This window comes from Salvelinus namaycush, chromosome 14 (assembly GCF_016432855.1).
Source record: "Salvelinus namaycush isolate Seneca chromosome 14, SaNama_1.0, whole genome shotgun sequence".
NCBI lineage: Eukaryota > Metazoa > Chordata > Actinopteri > Salmoniformes > Salmonidae > Salvelinus > Salvelinus namaycush.
Window position 1 is genome coordinate 9,155,615 of NC_052320.1, and position 18,099 is coordinate 9,173,713.

An 18,099-nucleotide genomic window follows, 5' to 3' on the forward strand; every position below is an offset into this window, starting at 1 on the left:
CTATTTCTGTAATGTCTAAATTAAGTTTAATTTCAAAACGTGATCTATCCATTTTCAGAAATGTTTGTAAATTTACACAAATGAAAACACATCTTGTGAAAGAGCCGGAGCTATAATTTGTTAATCTTACCATGACATGGGCTAGTGAAAAGACACCAATGATTACCAAGGTCATTTTATTTTAGATTGACAAATAATCATGTTTTGTGGCAAAATGCTATATATCCACCCCAAACAACAGAACTGCAATAGAAAAAGAATCCCGATTGGGTTTTAAACAGTTACATGTAATAAAGTATCGATACGTAAATAAATACATTTTCAAAGAATCCATTTGTTTCAACTATATTGTGCAAATAGCCTATCACATATTGCCAATTTATTGTATCCAAAGGGTGAACAAGGTATATACAATGTGTTTAATTTTCTGACAGCTTTTGTAAAAAGTTTATGGGGGTTTTACAGTTTTTTTTCTGTAGGATAAATCACAAAGGACAGCTTTTTGAGTTTGATTATATATACACTTTAAGGAAGGATTTAAAGAATAATTAGAAAGTCAAGGATGGATTGATTCTTATTGTTGGAGTGACTCAGCCCACTGACATAGCCCTCCGTAGGTTTACAGACAGTAGCCTATTATTGTTTCCCGTCGCTGGATCTTTGCTCTCTCCTTTTCATGAGCTTGTTTAAAAAGTTTCCTCTTTCGGCCAACAGGAACAGATATCACAGGCTCCAAAGTGTTGAAGGGATCCATAATAATCAAAAGGTCCACGACACTCTAGAGGTCAAAGATAACCTAGTGCTAGGTAGCCAGCGTGCAAACAGCTGAGAGTGACAGCTGTCTCTCTCTGCATCTGGCTGACTAAGTCAGGGGTTAGCCTAAATTAATAAGATACGGTTCTTATTAAACCTAACTTATGACTGAACAGACAAATAGAATAGAAATTATTCCCTAAATGACTCACTTTAGCGCTAGCGGCAAAAACGATATGGAACATTTCATTCATCTGGACGGTGGATATAGCCAGAGCCATTTATTTAGAGAGTTGGGCCAACTTTTAGAATGTTTAATACTGTTCTAATTCTAGACATTCAGTTCCAGAACATTTTATTTAAATATTCCCTGTGTAATGTTAATGAGGTTCTAACATGGCTGCCGTAGAATGTTGTAGTGTCATGTAAATGCATCATAATGCAGAAACCTCATTGGTCCAACTCTATAAATACATGGCTCTGGATATAGCACGTTTTGGTACGAAACAAATGTTGTCAGATATCGCGTTTGCAAAATAAATAAATGAATACATTCTAAAGTAAATGTTTGAAAAGTATGAGAACAGTCATAATTTACACACATAGAAAGGATTTTAGAATTTAATTTTAGATGAAAAAATGCAAATGTGAAAAAATTGGCATTTAGCATGCTTTGGTCTTTTAAGAACCTGCTGTATGTAAAATATTGTGTTATAGCTTGGAAAATAAATACATGTGACTCTAGATGACAACATAATGATGTTTGTTTCCAACATTAGGGCCGTTTAACTAAAGAAGTTAAACCCGCTTTGTGTTTTCTTTTCTTCCCATGATGCTAATGAGTATTGCGATACTGATATCGTCCTGCCCCTAAGTAGCAGTACAATATGAAAGACCCCAGAACAAAATAACACTCTTCCATAATGAAACATTAATGTATTCACTGTTAATAATTCAAGCCTTGGATGAAAGCTGCTGTATCTTTAGTTACAACAGCAGGTTATGATGAATGCTGCTGTATCTTCAGCTACAACAGCAGGTTATGATGAATGCTGCTGTATCTTTAGTTACAACAGCAGGTTATGATGAATGCTGCTGTATCTTCAGCTACAACAGCAGGTTATGATGAATGCTGCTGTATCTTTAGTTACAACAGCAGGTTATGATGAATGCTGCTGTATCTTCAGCTACAACAGCAGGTTATGATGAATGCTGCTGTATCTTTAGTTACAACAGCAGGTTATGATGAATGCTGCTGTATCTTCAGCTACAACAGCAGGTTATGATGAATGCTGCTGTATCTTTAGTTACAACAGCAGGTTATGATGAATGCTGCTGTATCTTTAGTTACAACAGCAGGTTATGATGAATGCTGCTGTATCTTTAGTTACAACAGCAGGTTATGATGAATGCTGCTGTATCTTTAGTTACAACAGCAGGTTATGATGAATGCTGCTGTATCTTTAGTTACAACAGCAGGTTATGATGAATGCTGCTGTATCTTCAGCTACAACAGCAGGTTATGATGAATGCTGCTGTATCTTTAGTTACAACAGCAGGTTATGATGAATGCTGCTGTATCTTTAGTTACAACAGCAGGTTATGATGAATGCTGCTGTATCTTTAGTTACAACAGCAGGTTATGATGAATGCTGCTGTATCTTTAGTTACAACAGCAGGTTATGATGAATGCTGCTGTATCTTCAGCTACAACAGCAGGTTATGATGAATGCTGCTGTATCTTTAGTTACAACAGCAGGTTATGATGAATGCTGCTGTATCTTCAGCTACAACAGCAGGTTATGATGAATGCTGCTGTATCTGTGGTTGAAGCCCTGTTACTCTGTGGTTGAAGCCCTGTTAGTCTGTGGTTGAAGCCCTGTTACTCTGTGGTTGAAGCCCTGTTACTCTGTGGTTGAAGCCCTGTTAGTCTGTGGTTGAAGCCCTGTTAATCTGTGGTTGAAGCCCTGTTACTCTGTGGTTGAAGCCCTGTTAATCTGTAGTTGAAGCCCTGTTACTCTGTGGTTGAAGCCCTGTTACTATGTGGTTGAAGCCCTGTTAGTCTGTAGTTGAAGCCCTGTTACTCTGTGGTTGAAGCCCTGTTACTCTGTGGTTGAAGCCCTGTTAATCTGTGGTTGAAGCCCTGTTACTCTGTGGTTGAAGCCCTGTTAATCTGTGGTTGAAGCCCTGTTAGTCTGTGGTTGAAGCCCTGTTACTCTGTGGCTGAAGCCCTGTTACTATGTGGTTGAAGCCCTGTTACTCTGTGGTTGAAGCCCTGTTACTATGTGGTTGAAGCCCTGTTACTATGTGGTTGAAGCCCTGTTAGTCTGTGGTTGAAGCCCTGTTAGTCTGTGGTTGAAGCCCTGTTACTCTGTGGTTGAAGCCCTGTTAATCTGTGGTTGAAGCCCTGTTAGTCTGTGGTTGAAGCCCTGTTACTCTGTGGTTGAAGCCCTGTTACTCTGTGGTTGAAGCCCTGTTACTCTGTGGTTGAAGCCCTGTTACTCTGTGGTTGAAGCCCTGTTACTCTGTGGTTGAAGCCCTGTTAATCTGTGGTTGAAGCCCTGTTACTCTGTAGTTGAAGCCCTGTTACTCTGTGGTTGAAGCCCTGTTACTCTGTGGTTGAAGCCCTGTTACTATGTGGTTGAAGCCCTGTTACTCTGTGGTTGAAGCCCTGTTAATCTGTGGTTGAAGCCCTGTTAGTCTGTGGTTGAAGCCCTGTTAATCTGTGGTTGAAGCCCTGTTACTCTGTGGCTGAAGCCCTGTTACTCTGTGGTTGAAGCCCTGTTACTCTGTAGTTGAAGCCCTGTTAGTCTGTGGTTGAAGCCCTGTTACTCTGTGGTTGAAGCCCTGTTACTATGTGGTTGAAGCCCTGTTAATCTGTGGTTGAAGCCCTGTTACTCTGTGGTTGAAGCCCTGTTACTATGTGGTTGAAGCCCTGTTAATCTGTGGTTGAAGCCCTGTTAGTCTGTGGTTGAAGCCCTGTTACTCTGTGGTTGAAGCCCTGTTACTCTGTGGTTGAAGCCCTGTTAGTCTGTGGTTGAAGCCCTGTTACTCTGTGGTTGAAGCCCTGTTAGTCTGTGGTTGAAGCCCTGTTACAAAGCTCTAAAAGTCTTTATCTGAAACCAAACCCTGATGTTTAAGTTTACTTAGAAGGGAACTGAAAAAAAATGGAACATTGGAGTGTCAATATGTGACCTCAAATGGAAACATGAATAACTGCCTGTTATTTAGTCCATTCCATCTTCCTCCAGTAATGCATTGCACAGTGACAAACAGTGGCCTTTGACACTGGTCCTCTCACCTGGTTCATGATGGAAGACTTGCGGCCTAGCCGGTTGTCAGGGAAACGGAAGCGGCTCTTCTTACTGCCGTCGTCCGACTCGGACTTGACAAACTTCTCGCAGTCCCCCTTCTCCTCCCGCTGCGACTGCTCTTTCTGGCGCCACTTCTTCTTGCGGTTGCGCCGCTCCTTGGCGCTCTTGGAGCTGAGCTTGGACATCTCTGACGAGCTACAGGACAGGGTCCCCCCGCCGTCATCGTCCCCTACGTCCTCCGACACCGTGCCTGCCGTCGTCGCCATGGCGTTGGCCTATCGCAAACCGCCACACCGGGAGAGAGAGTGAGAAAAACACCTGCGTGTCCATTCCCACTGAAATCTCATTCATACCTTACGCAAATACACAATGCATTTAGCTAGCTACGCAAAAATAGCAATCCTGCGTAGTTGTATCGAGATACAAATTGCGGGGCTGCATCTGCACTTGACTTACTTGGGCGGTGCAAGTTTGCATATTTTTGCTAAGAAAGTACGCAGAACAGCCATTTTGCATAGCTTGGCTTCAGAGACATGGCTGTACAGCTTATATCAGGCTAAACAGATTTAAACTAGCCATATGTGACAGACAGGTTTCCAACCCCAGTTTGCTGTGAGCCAAAAGAGTGCATTAGCCCGCTAAGCCAAAGCCTAGGCATTGACTCAGGAAGCCCATGCAAATCTTCAGGTCTCAGGCAAGGTTACTCACCTCCGTCACAAACACAGTGAGGTATAGGAGCACGGTAACGAACACGGCTCCACTGTTTATATTAGACACAACAGATTTAAACCAAACAGACAGTCAAGGATAGGAGTGGAGTATAGTAAGCACAGACAGTAAAAAGACAAGCACATACAGTATACACAGAGAGATGACAGACAGACAGACAGAACAGACAGAGACAGACCGAGCAGACAGACAGACAGACAGACAGACACTGACCTGTGCGGCCTCCTGCAGAGACAGTAACAACAAAGACAAAGAAACAAACACATATGACATATACAGTGTATGGCACAAAGAATGCATCTGAAATGGCACCCCTTTCCCTAGACATTGTGCACTACCTGGTCAAAAGTAGTGCACTATAAAGTCTATTGGGGAAAAGGTCCCATAGACATGCTGAGACACAGAGACACTGGGATACTGACCTGTGCAGCCTCCTGCTGGTTCTTAATCTGCTCCAGCATGGCTTTGAACTCTGCCTCTTTCTGCTCAGCCTCCTCCATGGTGGCCTGGTTCTGCTCCTCATAGGCCATGGCCACCACAGCCAGAATCAGATTGACCAGGTAGAAGGACCCCACGAAGATCACCAACACAAAGAAGATCATGTAGGTCTTCCCTGCTGCCCGCAGGGTCTGGGAGGGGGGAGAGAAGACAGCAGAGGGTCAGATACACTCATAGAAAAAAGGGTTCCAAAAGGGGGCTGTCCCCATAAGAGAACCCTTTGAAGAACGCTTTCTGGTTCCAGGTAGAACCCTTTTTGATTCCAGGTATAACCCCTTTGGGTTCCACGTCGAACCCTCTGTGGAAAGGGTTTTACATGGAATCCAAAAAGGGTTCTACCTGGAAATAAAACACTGATATTTGACCTATACCCTCTGACCTCTAACCGAATAATCCTGTCGACCTTAGGGTCTGGAAGAGAACAGAGAGTACAGCAGAGTCAGACACTTGTCTCCCATCCAGTTCTCCAGAAGAGGTCGTCAATTTGTTCCCCCTCCTTTATCCAGGCCGTCATTGCAGAGATAGCCTGCAAAGTTCTGTCATACTTTCCAGGTCTATACCCAAACAGTTCGAACTTCTACTTTTAAAAATTAATCTCTCCAGAAATAAGTCTCTCACTGTTGCCGCCTGCTATCGACCCCCTCCTCTCTCAGCTGTGCTGGATTTGGGTGAAGGAGAAATGGTGGGGGCTTTGGCGGGTTGCTGTGGAGGGTGCCGGGCAGTTGACCGGGGTAGGGTTAGCCAGGTGGAAAGCATGGCCAGCCGTAGAGAAATGCTTATTGAAATTCTCAATTTAGTGGATTTATCGGTGGTGACAGAGTTTCCTAGCCTCAGAGCAGTGGGCAGCTGGGAGGAGGTGCTCTTATTCTCCATGGACTTTACAGTGTTCCAGAACTTTTTTGAGTTAGTACAACAGGATGCAAATTTCTGTTTGAAAAAGCTGTTTGAAAAAGCTACCTCCTCATGCCTTTTGCACAGACTGTATATAGACTTTCTTTTCCCTACTGTGTCATTGACTTGTTTATTGTGTTATTGGCTTGTTTATTCCATGTGTAACTCTGTGTTGTTGTCTGTGTCACACTGCTTTGCTTTATCTTGACCAGGTCGCAGTTGTAAATGAGAAGTTGTTCTCAACTAGCCTACCTGGTTAAATAAAGGTGAAATAAAAAATTAAAAAATTAAAAAAACTCTGAGCACAGCCCAATCCAGAAATCTGGCAGTGGCTTCTGATTAAATAACATTTTCACAGAACCTCTTGTTGCAATTTCGATGAGTCTCTCTTGTTCAGATATCGGTAAGTGGGCTGGAGGCAGGGCATGAAAGTGACAACGAATCCAGTTGTTTGTGTCATCCGTTTCGGGAAAGTACCTGTGTAATTGCGCACCCAGCTCACTCAAGTGCTTCGCCTTATCACATTTGACATTGTCCATAAGCTTGAGTTAATTTGTACACAAAAAAATCATACAATGATGGAAAGACCTGTGTGTTGTCCTTGTTAATGCAGACAGAGAAGAGCTTCAACGTCTTAATCATAGCCTCAATTTTGTCCCGCACATTGAATATAGTTGCGGAGAGTCCCTGTAATCCTAGATTCAGATCATTCAGGTGAGAAAAAACATCACCCAGATAGGCCAGTTGTGTAAGAAACTCGTCATCATTCAAGCGGTCAGACAAGTGAAAATGATGGTCAGTAAAGAACAATTTAAGCTCGTCTCTCAATTCAAAAAAACGTGTCAATACTTTCCCCTTGATAACCAGCGCACTTCTGTATGTTGTAAAAGCATTACATGGTCGCTGCCCATATCATTGCATAGTGCAGAAAATACACGAGAGCTCAGGGGCCTTGCTTTAACAAAGTTAATCATTTTCACTGTAGTGTCCAAAACGTCTTTCAAGCTGTCAGGCATTCCCTTGGCAGCAAGAGCCTCGGTGGATGCTGCAGTGTACCAAGTGGCGTCGGGAGAAACTGCTTGCACGCGCATTACTACTCCACTATGTCTCCCTGTCATGACTTTTGCGCCATCAGTACAGATACCAACATGAGCAGCAGCTACATTGGGCCACATACGGACCGTTAGTGGAAATCCCGCGAGATAATTAATGGTTAATGTGATTGGATGTTAATTATTTGACTAGGCTACCTGTATTTGACATTGTGTTGTTATTTCGCTGAACACTAGATGGTTTCATTTTATTTTTGGCAGTGAAAGGAGGCAACTCAGGCGAGAAAAAAACCTCACCCAAATGTATAGCCCAGTTGGAAAATATGAATGGACTAGGAGACCTTTTTACTGAAGAATGTGTCTGGTTTTATGACTGTGTTTTGCTTTTTGTGTATTGTTGTGTATAATAATGTGTATTTTAATGTGTATATGGATGTGTAGTTTAATGTGTATATTGTATTTTGATGTGTATTGTGGTGCTAAACAGGGCTCACCTGGAAAAGAGACTTTGGTCTCAGCATTGTGCCAGGACAACAACCTCTCCCTCAACGTGATGAAGACAAAGGAGACGATTTTGGACTACAGGAAAAGGAGGACCGAGCACGCCCCCATTCTCATTGACGGGGCTGAAGTGGAGCAGGTTGAGCGCTTCAAGTTCCTTGGTGTCCACGTCACCAACAAACTATCATGGTCCAAGCCTACTAAGACAGTTGTGAAGAGGGCACGACAAAGCCTATTCCCCTTCAGGAGACTGAAAAGATTTGGCATGGGTCCTCAGATCCTCAAAAGGTTTTACAGCTGCACCATTGAGAGCATCCTGACTGGTTGCAGCAAGGCACTACAGAGGATAGTGCGTACGACCCAGTACATCACTGGGGCCAAGCTTCCTGCCATCCAGGACCTCTATACCAAGCGGTGTCAGAGGAAGGCCCTAAAAATTGTCAAAGACTCCAGCCACCCAAGTCATAGACTGTTCTGTCTGCTACCACACGGCAAGCACTACCGGAGTGCCAAATCTAGGTCCAAAAGGCTTATTAACAGCTTCTACCCCCAAGCCATAAGACTCCTGAACAGCTAATCAAAGAGCTACCCAGACCCCTCTTTTACGCTGCTGCTACTCTCTGTTTATAATCGACGCATAGTCACTTTAACTCTACCTACATGTACATATTACCTCAATTACCTCAACTAACCGGTGCCGCCGCACATTGACTCTGTATCGGTACCCCCTGTATATAGCCTCCACATTGACTCTGTACCGGTACCCCCTGTATATAGCCTCCACATTGACTCTGTACCGTAACACCCTGTATATAGCCTCCACATTGACTCTGTATCGGTACCCCCTGTATATAGCCTCCACACATTGACTCTGTACCGTAACACCCTGTATATAGCCTCCACATTGACTCTGTATCGGTACCCCCTGTATATAGCCTCCACATTGACTCTGTACCGTAACACCCTGTATATAGCCTCCACATTGACTCTGTATCGGTACCCCCTGTATATAGCCTCCACACATTGACTCTGTATCGGTACCCCCTGTATATAGCCTCCACATTGACTCTGTATCGGTACCCCCTGTATATAGCCTCCACATTGACTCTGTATCGGTACCCCCTGTATATAGCCTCCACATTGACTCTGTATCGGTACCCCCTGTATATAGCCTCCACATTGACTCTGTACCGTAACACCCTGTATATAGCCTCCACATTGACTCTGTATCGGTACCCCCTGTACATAGCCTCCACATTGACTCTGTATCGGTACCCCCTGTATATAGCCTCCACATTGACTCTGTATCGGTACCCCCTGTATATAGCCTCCACATTGACTCTGTACCGGTACCCCCTGTATATAGCCTCCACATTGACTCTGTACCGGTACCCCCCTGTATATAGCCTCCACATTGACTCTGTACCGTAACACCCTGTATATAGCCTCCACATTGACTCTGTATCGGAACCCCCTGTATATAGCCTCCACATTGACTCTGTATCGGTACCCCCTGTATATAGCCTCCACATTGACTCTGTATCGGTACCCCCTGTATATAGCCTCCACATTGACTCTGTATCGGTACCCCCTGTATATAGCCTCCACATTGACTCTGTACCGTAACACCCTGTATATAGCCTCCACATTGACTCTGTATCGGTACCCCCTGTATATAGCCTCCACATTGACTCTGTACCGTAACACCCTGTATATAGCCTCCACATTGACTCTGTATCGGTACCCCCTGTATATAGCCTCCACATTGACTCTGTACCGTAACACCCTGTATATAGCCTCCACATTGACTCTGTATCGGTACCCCCTGTATATAGCCTCCACATTGACTCTGTATCGGTACCCCCTGTATATAGCCTCCACATTGACTCTGTATCGGTACCCCCTGTATATAGCCTCCACATTGACTCTGTACCGGTACCCCCTGTATATAGCCTCGCTTGTTATTTTACTGCTGCTGTTTAATCATTTGTTACTTTTCTATTCTATTTTCTATTTTTTACTTATCTATTTTTCTTTTCTTAAAACTTCTTAAAGCATTGTTGGTTAAGGTCTTGTAAGTAAGCATTTCACTGTATTCGGCACATGTGACAAATAAAATGTGATTTGATTGACTCCCTGTCAAAATAAAGTGTAAATATTTTGGGGAGAAAAGGTTCTATTTCAGATGTACACTTATACTATGGTCTGCACTAGAACCCTTTAAAAGAGGGTGTATGGTCTGAACTAGGTCCCTTCAAAAGAGGGTGTATGGTCTGTAGGACAGTGCATATGATGTACGGCATTCTTAAAACCCGCTAATGTTATCACAGGTAGTGTGTATGCATGCAGGCACTTATTGAACTGCTGGGTTGAACTATCGCTTGTCCGATCTGATAGTCTGAAAAAATACAATGGGAAATAATTTCTGATCATTGGCATGCCACCCAGGGTCCTCTCCAAATACTGCCACTGCACCATCGAGAGCGTCCTGAGCGGTTGCATCACGGACTGGTACAGGAATTGCTCCGTCCACGACTGCAAGGTGCTCCAGGGGGTGGTGAAGACAGCCCAGTACATCTCTGTGACCGTGCTGCCACTCATCCAGGACATCTACTTGAAACGGTGCTTGAGATAGTCCTGCAGCATCATCAAGGACCCCACACACCCCAGCCACTAGCTGTTCACTCCCTTACCATCGGGGAGACAGACAGTATCGGAGCATGAGGTCTGATAACAACAGGCTCAAAGACAGTTTCTACTGCTGAGCACTTGATCTGGAATGACCACCTGCTCTGACTTTCTGCACCTTAACACACACACACACACACACACACACACACACACACACACACACACACACACACACACACACACACACACACACACACACACACACACACACACACACACAGATATACACTCATCCACACACACACACTCACGTGCGCACCCACACAGATATACACTCATCCACACACACATATATACACTCATCCACACACACACACACACACACACACACACACACACACACACACACACACACACACACACACACACACACACACACACAGATATACACTCATCCACACACACACACTCACGTGCGCACCCACACAGATATACACTCATCCACACACACATATATACACTCATCCACACACACACACACACACACACACACACACACACACACACACACACACACACACACACACACACACACACACACACACACACACACACACACACACACACACACTTTAACATTAAAATCACTTCTTAGATTTGATGGAGACATTATACATCTTAGTACCTTATCAATTTATGATTTGTATCAATATGGATGAGAGACAGGGGAGCAGGAACAGAGTATTTTTGCCGAGCAATGCAACGACGCTGGATCATTCTGGCAATTGAAACACCAGTATCAACGTCAACAGAGAAGAGGCGACTCCGGGATGCTGGCTTTCTAGGCAGAGTTCCTCTGTCCAGTGTCTGTGTTCTTTTGCCCATCTTAATCTTTTCTTTTTATTGGCCAGTCTGAGATATGGCTTTTTCTTTGCAACTCTGCCTAAAAGGCCAGCATCCCGGAGTCGCCTCTTCACTGTTGACATTGAGACTGGTATTTTGCGGGTACTATTTAATTAAGCTGCCAGTTGAGGACTTGTGAGGCGTCTGTTTCTCAAACTAGACACTCTAATGTACTTGTCCTCTTGCTCAGTTGTGCACCGGGGCCTCCCACTCCTCTTTCTATTCTGGTTAGAGCCAGTTTGCGCTGTTCTGTGAAGGGAGTAGTACACAGCGTTGTACGAGATCTTCAGTTTCTTGGCAATTTCTCGCATGGAATAGCCTTCATTTCTCAGAACAAGAATAGACTGACGAGTTTCAGAAGAAAGTTCTTTGTTTCTGGACATTTTGAGCCTGTAATCGAACCCACAAATGCTGATGCTCCAGATACTCAACTAGTCTAAAGAAGGCCAGTTTTATTGCTTCTTTAATCAGAACAACAGTTTTCAGCTGTGCTAACATAATTGCAAAAGGGTTTTCTAATGATTAATTAGCCTTTTAAAATGATAAACTTGGATTAGCTAACACAACGTGCCATTGGAACACAGGAGTGGTTGTCGTTGATAATTGGCCTCTGTATGCCGATGTAGATATTCCATAAAAAATCTGCCATTTCCAGCTACAATAGTCATTTACAACATGAACAATGTCTACACTGTATTTCTGATCAATTTGATGTCATTTTAATGGACAAAAAATGTGCTTTTCTTTCAAAAACTAGGACATTTCTAAGTGACCCCAAACTGTTGAACAGTAGCGTAACTCAAAACCAAACCAACATATCCTTTGGTAAAACAACAAGCCTGTCTCACCAGCATAGATATACAATATCATAGATAGAAGTCATGTATATAATACTGTATGTTCTATTTCATTCTGTGCTCACCAGCATATAGAGGTTCTCCCAGAAGTCCTGTGTCATGAGTCTGAAGAGAGTCAGGAAAGCCCATCCAAAGCTGTCAAAGCTGGTGTAACCGTAATTTGGATTCCTGCCAGCTTTCATGCATGTGAAGCCTTCAGGGCAGCGGCTGGGGGGAGAGGAGAGGGCCACATAACCATACAAAGACTCAGCAATATTTACATACAAAAACAACATGGCTGCCGGATAGTACAGCTGTCTGGTTTAATGAAAGAATAAGGCAGATAGACAGACAGACAGACAGAGACAGAGGCAGACAGAAAGATAGACCGACAGAGACAGACAGACAGAAAGACAAGGAAACAGACAGACAGACAGACAGACAGACAGACAGACAGACAGAGACAGAACAGACACAGACAGAACAGACAGACAGAAAGACAAGGAGACAGACAGACAGACAGACAGACAGACAGACAGACAGACAGACAGACAGACACAGACACAGACAGAACAGACAGACAGAAAGACAAGGAAACAGACAGACAGACAGACAGACAGACAGACAGACAAACACAGACAGACAGACAGACAGACAGACGGACAGGCAGACAGACAGACAAACACAGACAGACAGACAGACAGACAGAGACAGACAGACAGACAGACAGACAGACAGACAGACAGACACAGACAGACATACAGACAGAACAGACACAGACAGAACAGACAGACAGAAAGACAAGGAAACAGACAGACAGACAGACAGACAAACACAGACAGACAGACAGACGGACAGGCAGACAGACAGACAGACTACCAGACAAACACAGACAGACAGACAGACACAGACAGACAGACAGACAGACAGACAGACAGACAGACAGACAGACAGAGATTTAAACCAGTAGAGTGATAGCGCTGAAGTCATCCCTGTATCCTATGGAAAACTCCCGATGATGCATGAAGACGGAATTATTTCAATTTGAAGCGCGCCATATGGGGGTGAATGACACCAAAAACACACTAAGGATCATGATGAGGAGACTGGTGGGAGGAGCCATTACAATGAGCCTGTCCTCCTATAGATCCTCCCACCAGCCTCCTCTGCTAAATAGCAAAGGATCATGGTCGATGTAGTTGTTTTCATCCTGCCTGAGAGACGCGCGCAAAGATCACGGGCCGGCTCGTGATTGGTCTGTGTCAGCACGTGGTCCTGTGTGACTACAAATGTAGTAGTCAGAATGAATCACTATTTAATTAAATATCTAGATTTGTAGCGAACTTGAAAATAATTCACTGTGGGGATTGAAATTGATCATAATATACTAATTTTAGAGTCCAAAACAGTCGTCTAGAAAACATCTTTGGACCATTCTGGCAATCATAATTTACATAGACTTTCTTGGGCAGACCAGGGTTTTTGGCATAGGGCAGAGCTCGTGACTTCAGCTCCAGAACGGACACCGGGGGCCTGTATGCAACTCACCCAGAATCTGAACTGTTGCCACATAAAAGGGCATCCAATTGTCTCGGCAGGAAGTAGAAATTTTCTGGTGAAAGAAACACAACACACACATACAGAATAGCATCAGAATAACATTCCCTATCTGTCTTTTCTAGTGGCCAATTAGGAGGCTAAACCTCTGCAGCTATGTAGATTAGTGGAAGCTGCTGAGCGGGAAACGGCTCATAATAATGGCTGGAACGGAGCGAACGGAATGGCATCAAACATATGGAAACCATGGGTTTGATGTATTTGATACCATTCCACTGATTCCGCTCCAGCCATTACCACGAGCCCGTCCTCCCCAATTAAGGTCCCACCAACCTCCTGTGATGTAGAGGGATATAGGACAAACTTTCTCAGCAAATGGAAACATTTTGCTACGTTGTGCTCTTAAGAACACAACCCTGGTGTGTTTGACTGCGGCCAGGCTACGTACTGTCGTTATTGATGTATTCATCCCAGTCGAAGCCTATGCTGCCGTTGGCCAAGAAGTTCTCGGTGGAGTTGATTGGCCAAATCACGCATTTTTGTCGTAGGTTGCCCATGAAGAGCTGTAGTCCAATCAGAGCGAAGACACCGAGACAGAAGACCGTGAGGATCATAACATCTGACAATTTCTTCACCGATTGGATTAGAGCACCGACAATGGTCTTCAGGCCTGGGGAGGAGAAACACACACAGACACACGTTTACACACACACACACGTTTACACACAGACACACGTTTACACACAGACACACGTTTACACACAGACACACGTTTACACACAGACACACATTTACACACAGACACACGTTTACACACACACAAACGTTTGCACACACACAGACAAACGTTTGCACACACACAGACAAACGTTTGCACACACACACAGACAAACGTTTGCACACACACAGACAAATGTTTGCACACACACACACAGACAAACGTTTGCACACACACAGACGAACGTTTGCACACACACAGACAAATGTTTGCACACACACACACAGACAAACGTTTGCACACACACAGACGAACGTTTGCACACACACAGACAAATGTTTGCACACACACACACACACACACAGACGAACGTTTGCACACACACACAAACGCACAGAGGTACAAACACAGACGGGCGTGCACACACACAAACCAAAGAGATGATGCAGAAGGTTTGTATATGGGAGACGATCTTGGGATTCCCAGACAAGGTGACTTTGCTGTACTGTATTGCCTGTCTAATAAGTCCATGATCAAAGTACTGTACTGTATTGCCTGTTTAATAAGTCCATTACCAAAGTACTGTACTATACTGTCTGTTTTATGTCCAGTCCTTCTTCAACCAGTATTCAACTTACAGTATATTGTGCGATGGAATGGATTGTCCTGAGTATCCATTATAACACGCACATTAAACCCTTATGCCTGCGTTGGGTATTTAATAATACAATACACAATACACATTGATGTGTCATCAGTATAATATATATTATGTACCTGTACACTGAGTATACAAAACATTAAGAACACCTGTTCTTTCCATGACATAAGACAATTGAGACATGGATTGTGTATGTGTGCCATTCTGAGGGTGAATGGGCAAGACAAAATATTGAAGTGCCTTTGAACGGGGTATGGTAGTAGGCAATGTTTCCTCTAAACTGAGTGCGCGCTTTAGCGAGTAGCTCCCCTCGGACTGCCGGTGCTGAAGAAATATGAGATTAAACTTAAAATATTAGCCACGTTCAATGTAATATACCGAAACAAAACAAACTATGCAAGATTTAGTATGCAAAACTAATTGTGTAAGAGATTTTCTTGTAGGCAGAGCGTATTGGTGTATGATTCTATTGCATTGACAGCACAACTCATACTGTACTCTATACGGTGCGCCATAACCAATCAGAGCTGCAGTAGGCCTATATGCAAATAGCCATTGCCATATATGGATCTGTGCCATTCACTTTGAACTGGACTATGTTTAGGCTACAGTAGGAGTGGTCTTGAGTAGATGTATTTGTGTTGAGATCAAAGTGAGAGCTGCATGTAGCCATGTGTGCACATTTGTTCACATGATTTGCTAGTTAGTGAGTTATTAGCCCAGTTATAGATCATTTGTAGTCAACAATGAGGGAGTGATTGCTTCCTACAAGAGCACAAAACATATACATTTCTATCCATCTTTAAAAGCCAGTTGTGAGCCAAAGAGATGTGTTGTATTTTGAGATGATCTTGAATAAGCTAAGTAGCCAATAGGCAGAGGGTAGCATAATTTGTCTGATTCTCTGTAATAATGGGAATAATAATGAATTTGTAAAGTGGTTTCTTGCACCGTTTATTTATATATAACTAGGCAAGTCAGCTAAGAACAAATTCTTATTTACAATGACGGCCTAGGAACAGTGGGTTAACTGCCTTGTTCAGTGGGCAGAACGACAGATTGTCGTTCCTCGTCAGCTCGGGGATTCGATCTAGCAACCTTTCGGTTACTGGCCCAACGCTCTAACCACTACGCTACCTGCCGCCTTAATGTACTTACCTATATTTGTGTATGCAACATGATGGACTGACTGGTTTAAATGTGTATGATGTAAGAAACTATGTGTATGTGATCCTTTTAATGGGAGGCGATGCCAAAGACAAATGTCCATCCTGGATGGACAATAAAGTTTTATTCTATTCTATCAAACACAACATTTTCAGTCACCTCCTTGTCTGACGGACAAGTGGATAAACTGGTTAATGTCAAGTCCTGCATGTTTTTTTAAAAGTCTCATGGAATGTAGGTCTACATTAAACACCACACATTGGCTGCTGCTGTAGGGTGAATGATAGAACAGCTATTTACATGTTAAAATGTTATGGGATGCATTTGCTCCATGTTGTTGATGGTTGGCCGCTCTGGTAGGACTGTATTATGATCAAATAGCCACAGTAGCCAACTTGCAAAACTATCACAACATTCAAGTTTGCGCTCAGCAGACCTGAATTTTGCTGTGTAGATAAAAAATCTAGGGAACATTGGTAGTAGGTGCCAGGTGCACTGGTTTGTGTCAAGAACTGCAACGCTGCTGGGTTTTTCACGCTCAACAGTTTCCCGAGTGTATAAAGAATGCTCCACCACCCAAAGGACATCCAGCCAACTTGACACAACTGTGGGAAGCATTGGAGTCAACATGGGCCAGCATCCCTGTGGAACACTTTCGACACCTTGTAGAGTCCATGCCCTGACCAATTGAGGCTGTTCTGAGGGCAAAAGAGGGGGTCAATAGTAGGAAGGTGTTCCTAATGTTTGGTATACTCTGTGTATATATCAAACAAGGACAAATTATCTACAAAAGGTAAAACCTTGCAGTGGGTTGGAAAGACATTTGATATCTGACATTTCAATAACATAAATGTAAATAACGGAAAATTTCATTAGTTAAAAACAGTACAACTTCAGACAAATTTCAACAACTGAAGACATATAAACCATTTTATAATACAAATATGAACAATAAATATCCAAAAGCCATCCCCCTCTGTTTAGAGGTTTAGTAATGAGACACTCACTGACTGTATACAGTTAGTTGTTATGCCACTACTGAACCAGGAAGAGATCTATTAATAAGTCCATTACCAAAGTACTGTACTATACTGTCTAATAAGTCCATTATTAGTATCACTGGCTGTATACAGTTAATCAAAGAAAAACATGTAAATAACATATCACTACTGAACCAGGAAGAGACGTATAGTATCTTGCCTCGCAAAATATTTCCTCTATGTTGCCAGTATGGCCAGTGACTACAGCTAAACCAGAAGGGGAGGACTCCAGGAAACGGAACAGTCAGAGGGCAATCCGTAAGAAAGAAAGGAAGTAACCACAGCAGTACAACAAGATGATATGATAAGAGGTCAGAGGTTCAGGCAGGCAGGGGCTAGAAACCAATGACATGCAGGCTGAACAGAAACCATTCAATGCCACCGCCACTCTGGGGCCTTTTCCTCTCATACGTGTCATTAGGTTAAAGCAGAGACTCCTACCTCATCTTACCCCAACCCTACTACAGCAGACTCTTACCCAAACCCTACTACAGCACTCTTACCCCAACCCTACTACAGCAGACTCTTACCCCAACCCTACTACAGCCAGACTCTTACCCCAACCCTACTACATCCAGACTCTTACCCCAACCCTACTACAGCCAGACTCTTACCCCAACCCTACTACAGCAGACTCTTACCCCAACCCTACTACAGCCAGACTCTTACCCTAACCCTACTACATCCAGACTCTTACCCCAACCCTACTACAGCCAGACTCTTACCCCAAACCTACTACATCCAGACTCTTACCCCAACCCTACTACAGCCAGACTCTTACCCTAACCCTACTACAGCCAGACTCTTACCCCAACCCTACTACATCCAGACTCTTACCCCAACCCTAG

General features: G+C 43.6%; 1 protein-coding gene across 1 annotated transcript in view; it reads right to left on the reverse strand.

The window, feature by feature from the left end:
- The window catches only part of LOC120058816 (sodium channel protein type 8 subunit alpha-like), a 108,076-nt gene that overhangs the window by 54,999 nt on the left and 34,978 nt on the right, over nucleotides 1-18,099 (reverse strand). Inside the window, exons 6-10 of the mRNA XM_039007547.1 lie at nucleotides 14,114-14,335; nucleotides 13,657-13,720; nucleotides 12,195-12,336; nucleotides 5,219-5,425; nucleotides 4,055-4,342 (exon numbers count right to left, since the gene is read on the reverse strand). Of these exons, the coding sequence (XP_038863475.1) occupies nucleotides 4,055-4,342; nucleotides 5,219-5,425; nucleotides 12,195-12,336; nucleotides 13,657-13,720; nucleotides 14,114-14,335 (923 nt within the window). The remainder of the gene's footprint in view (nucleotides 1-4,054; nucleotides 4,343-5,218; nucleotides 5,426-12,194; nucleotides 12,337-13,656; nucleotides 13,721-14,113; nucleotides 14,336-18,099) is intronic.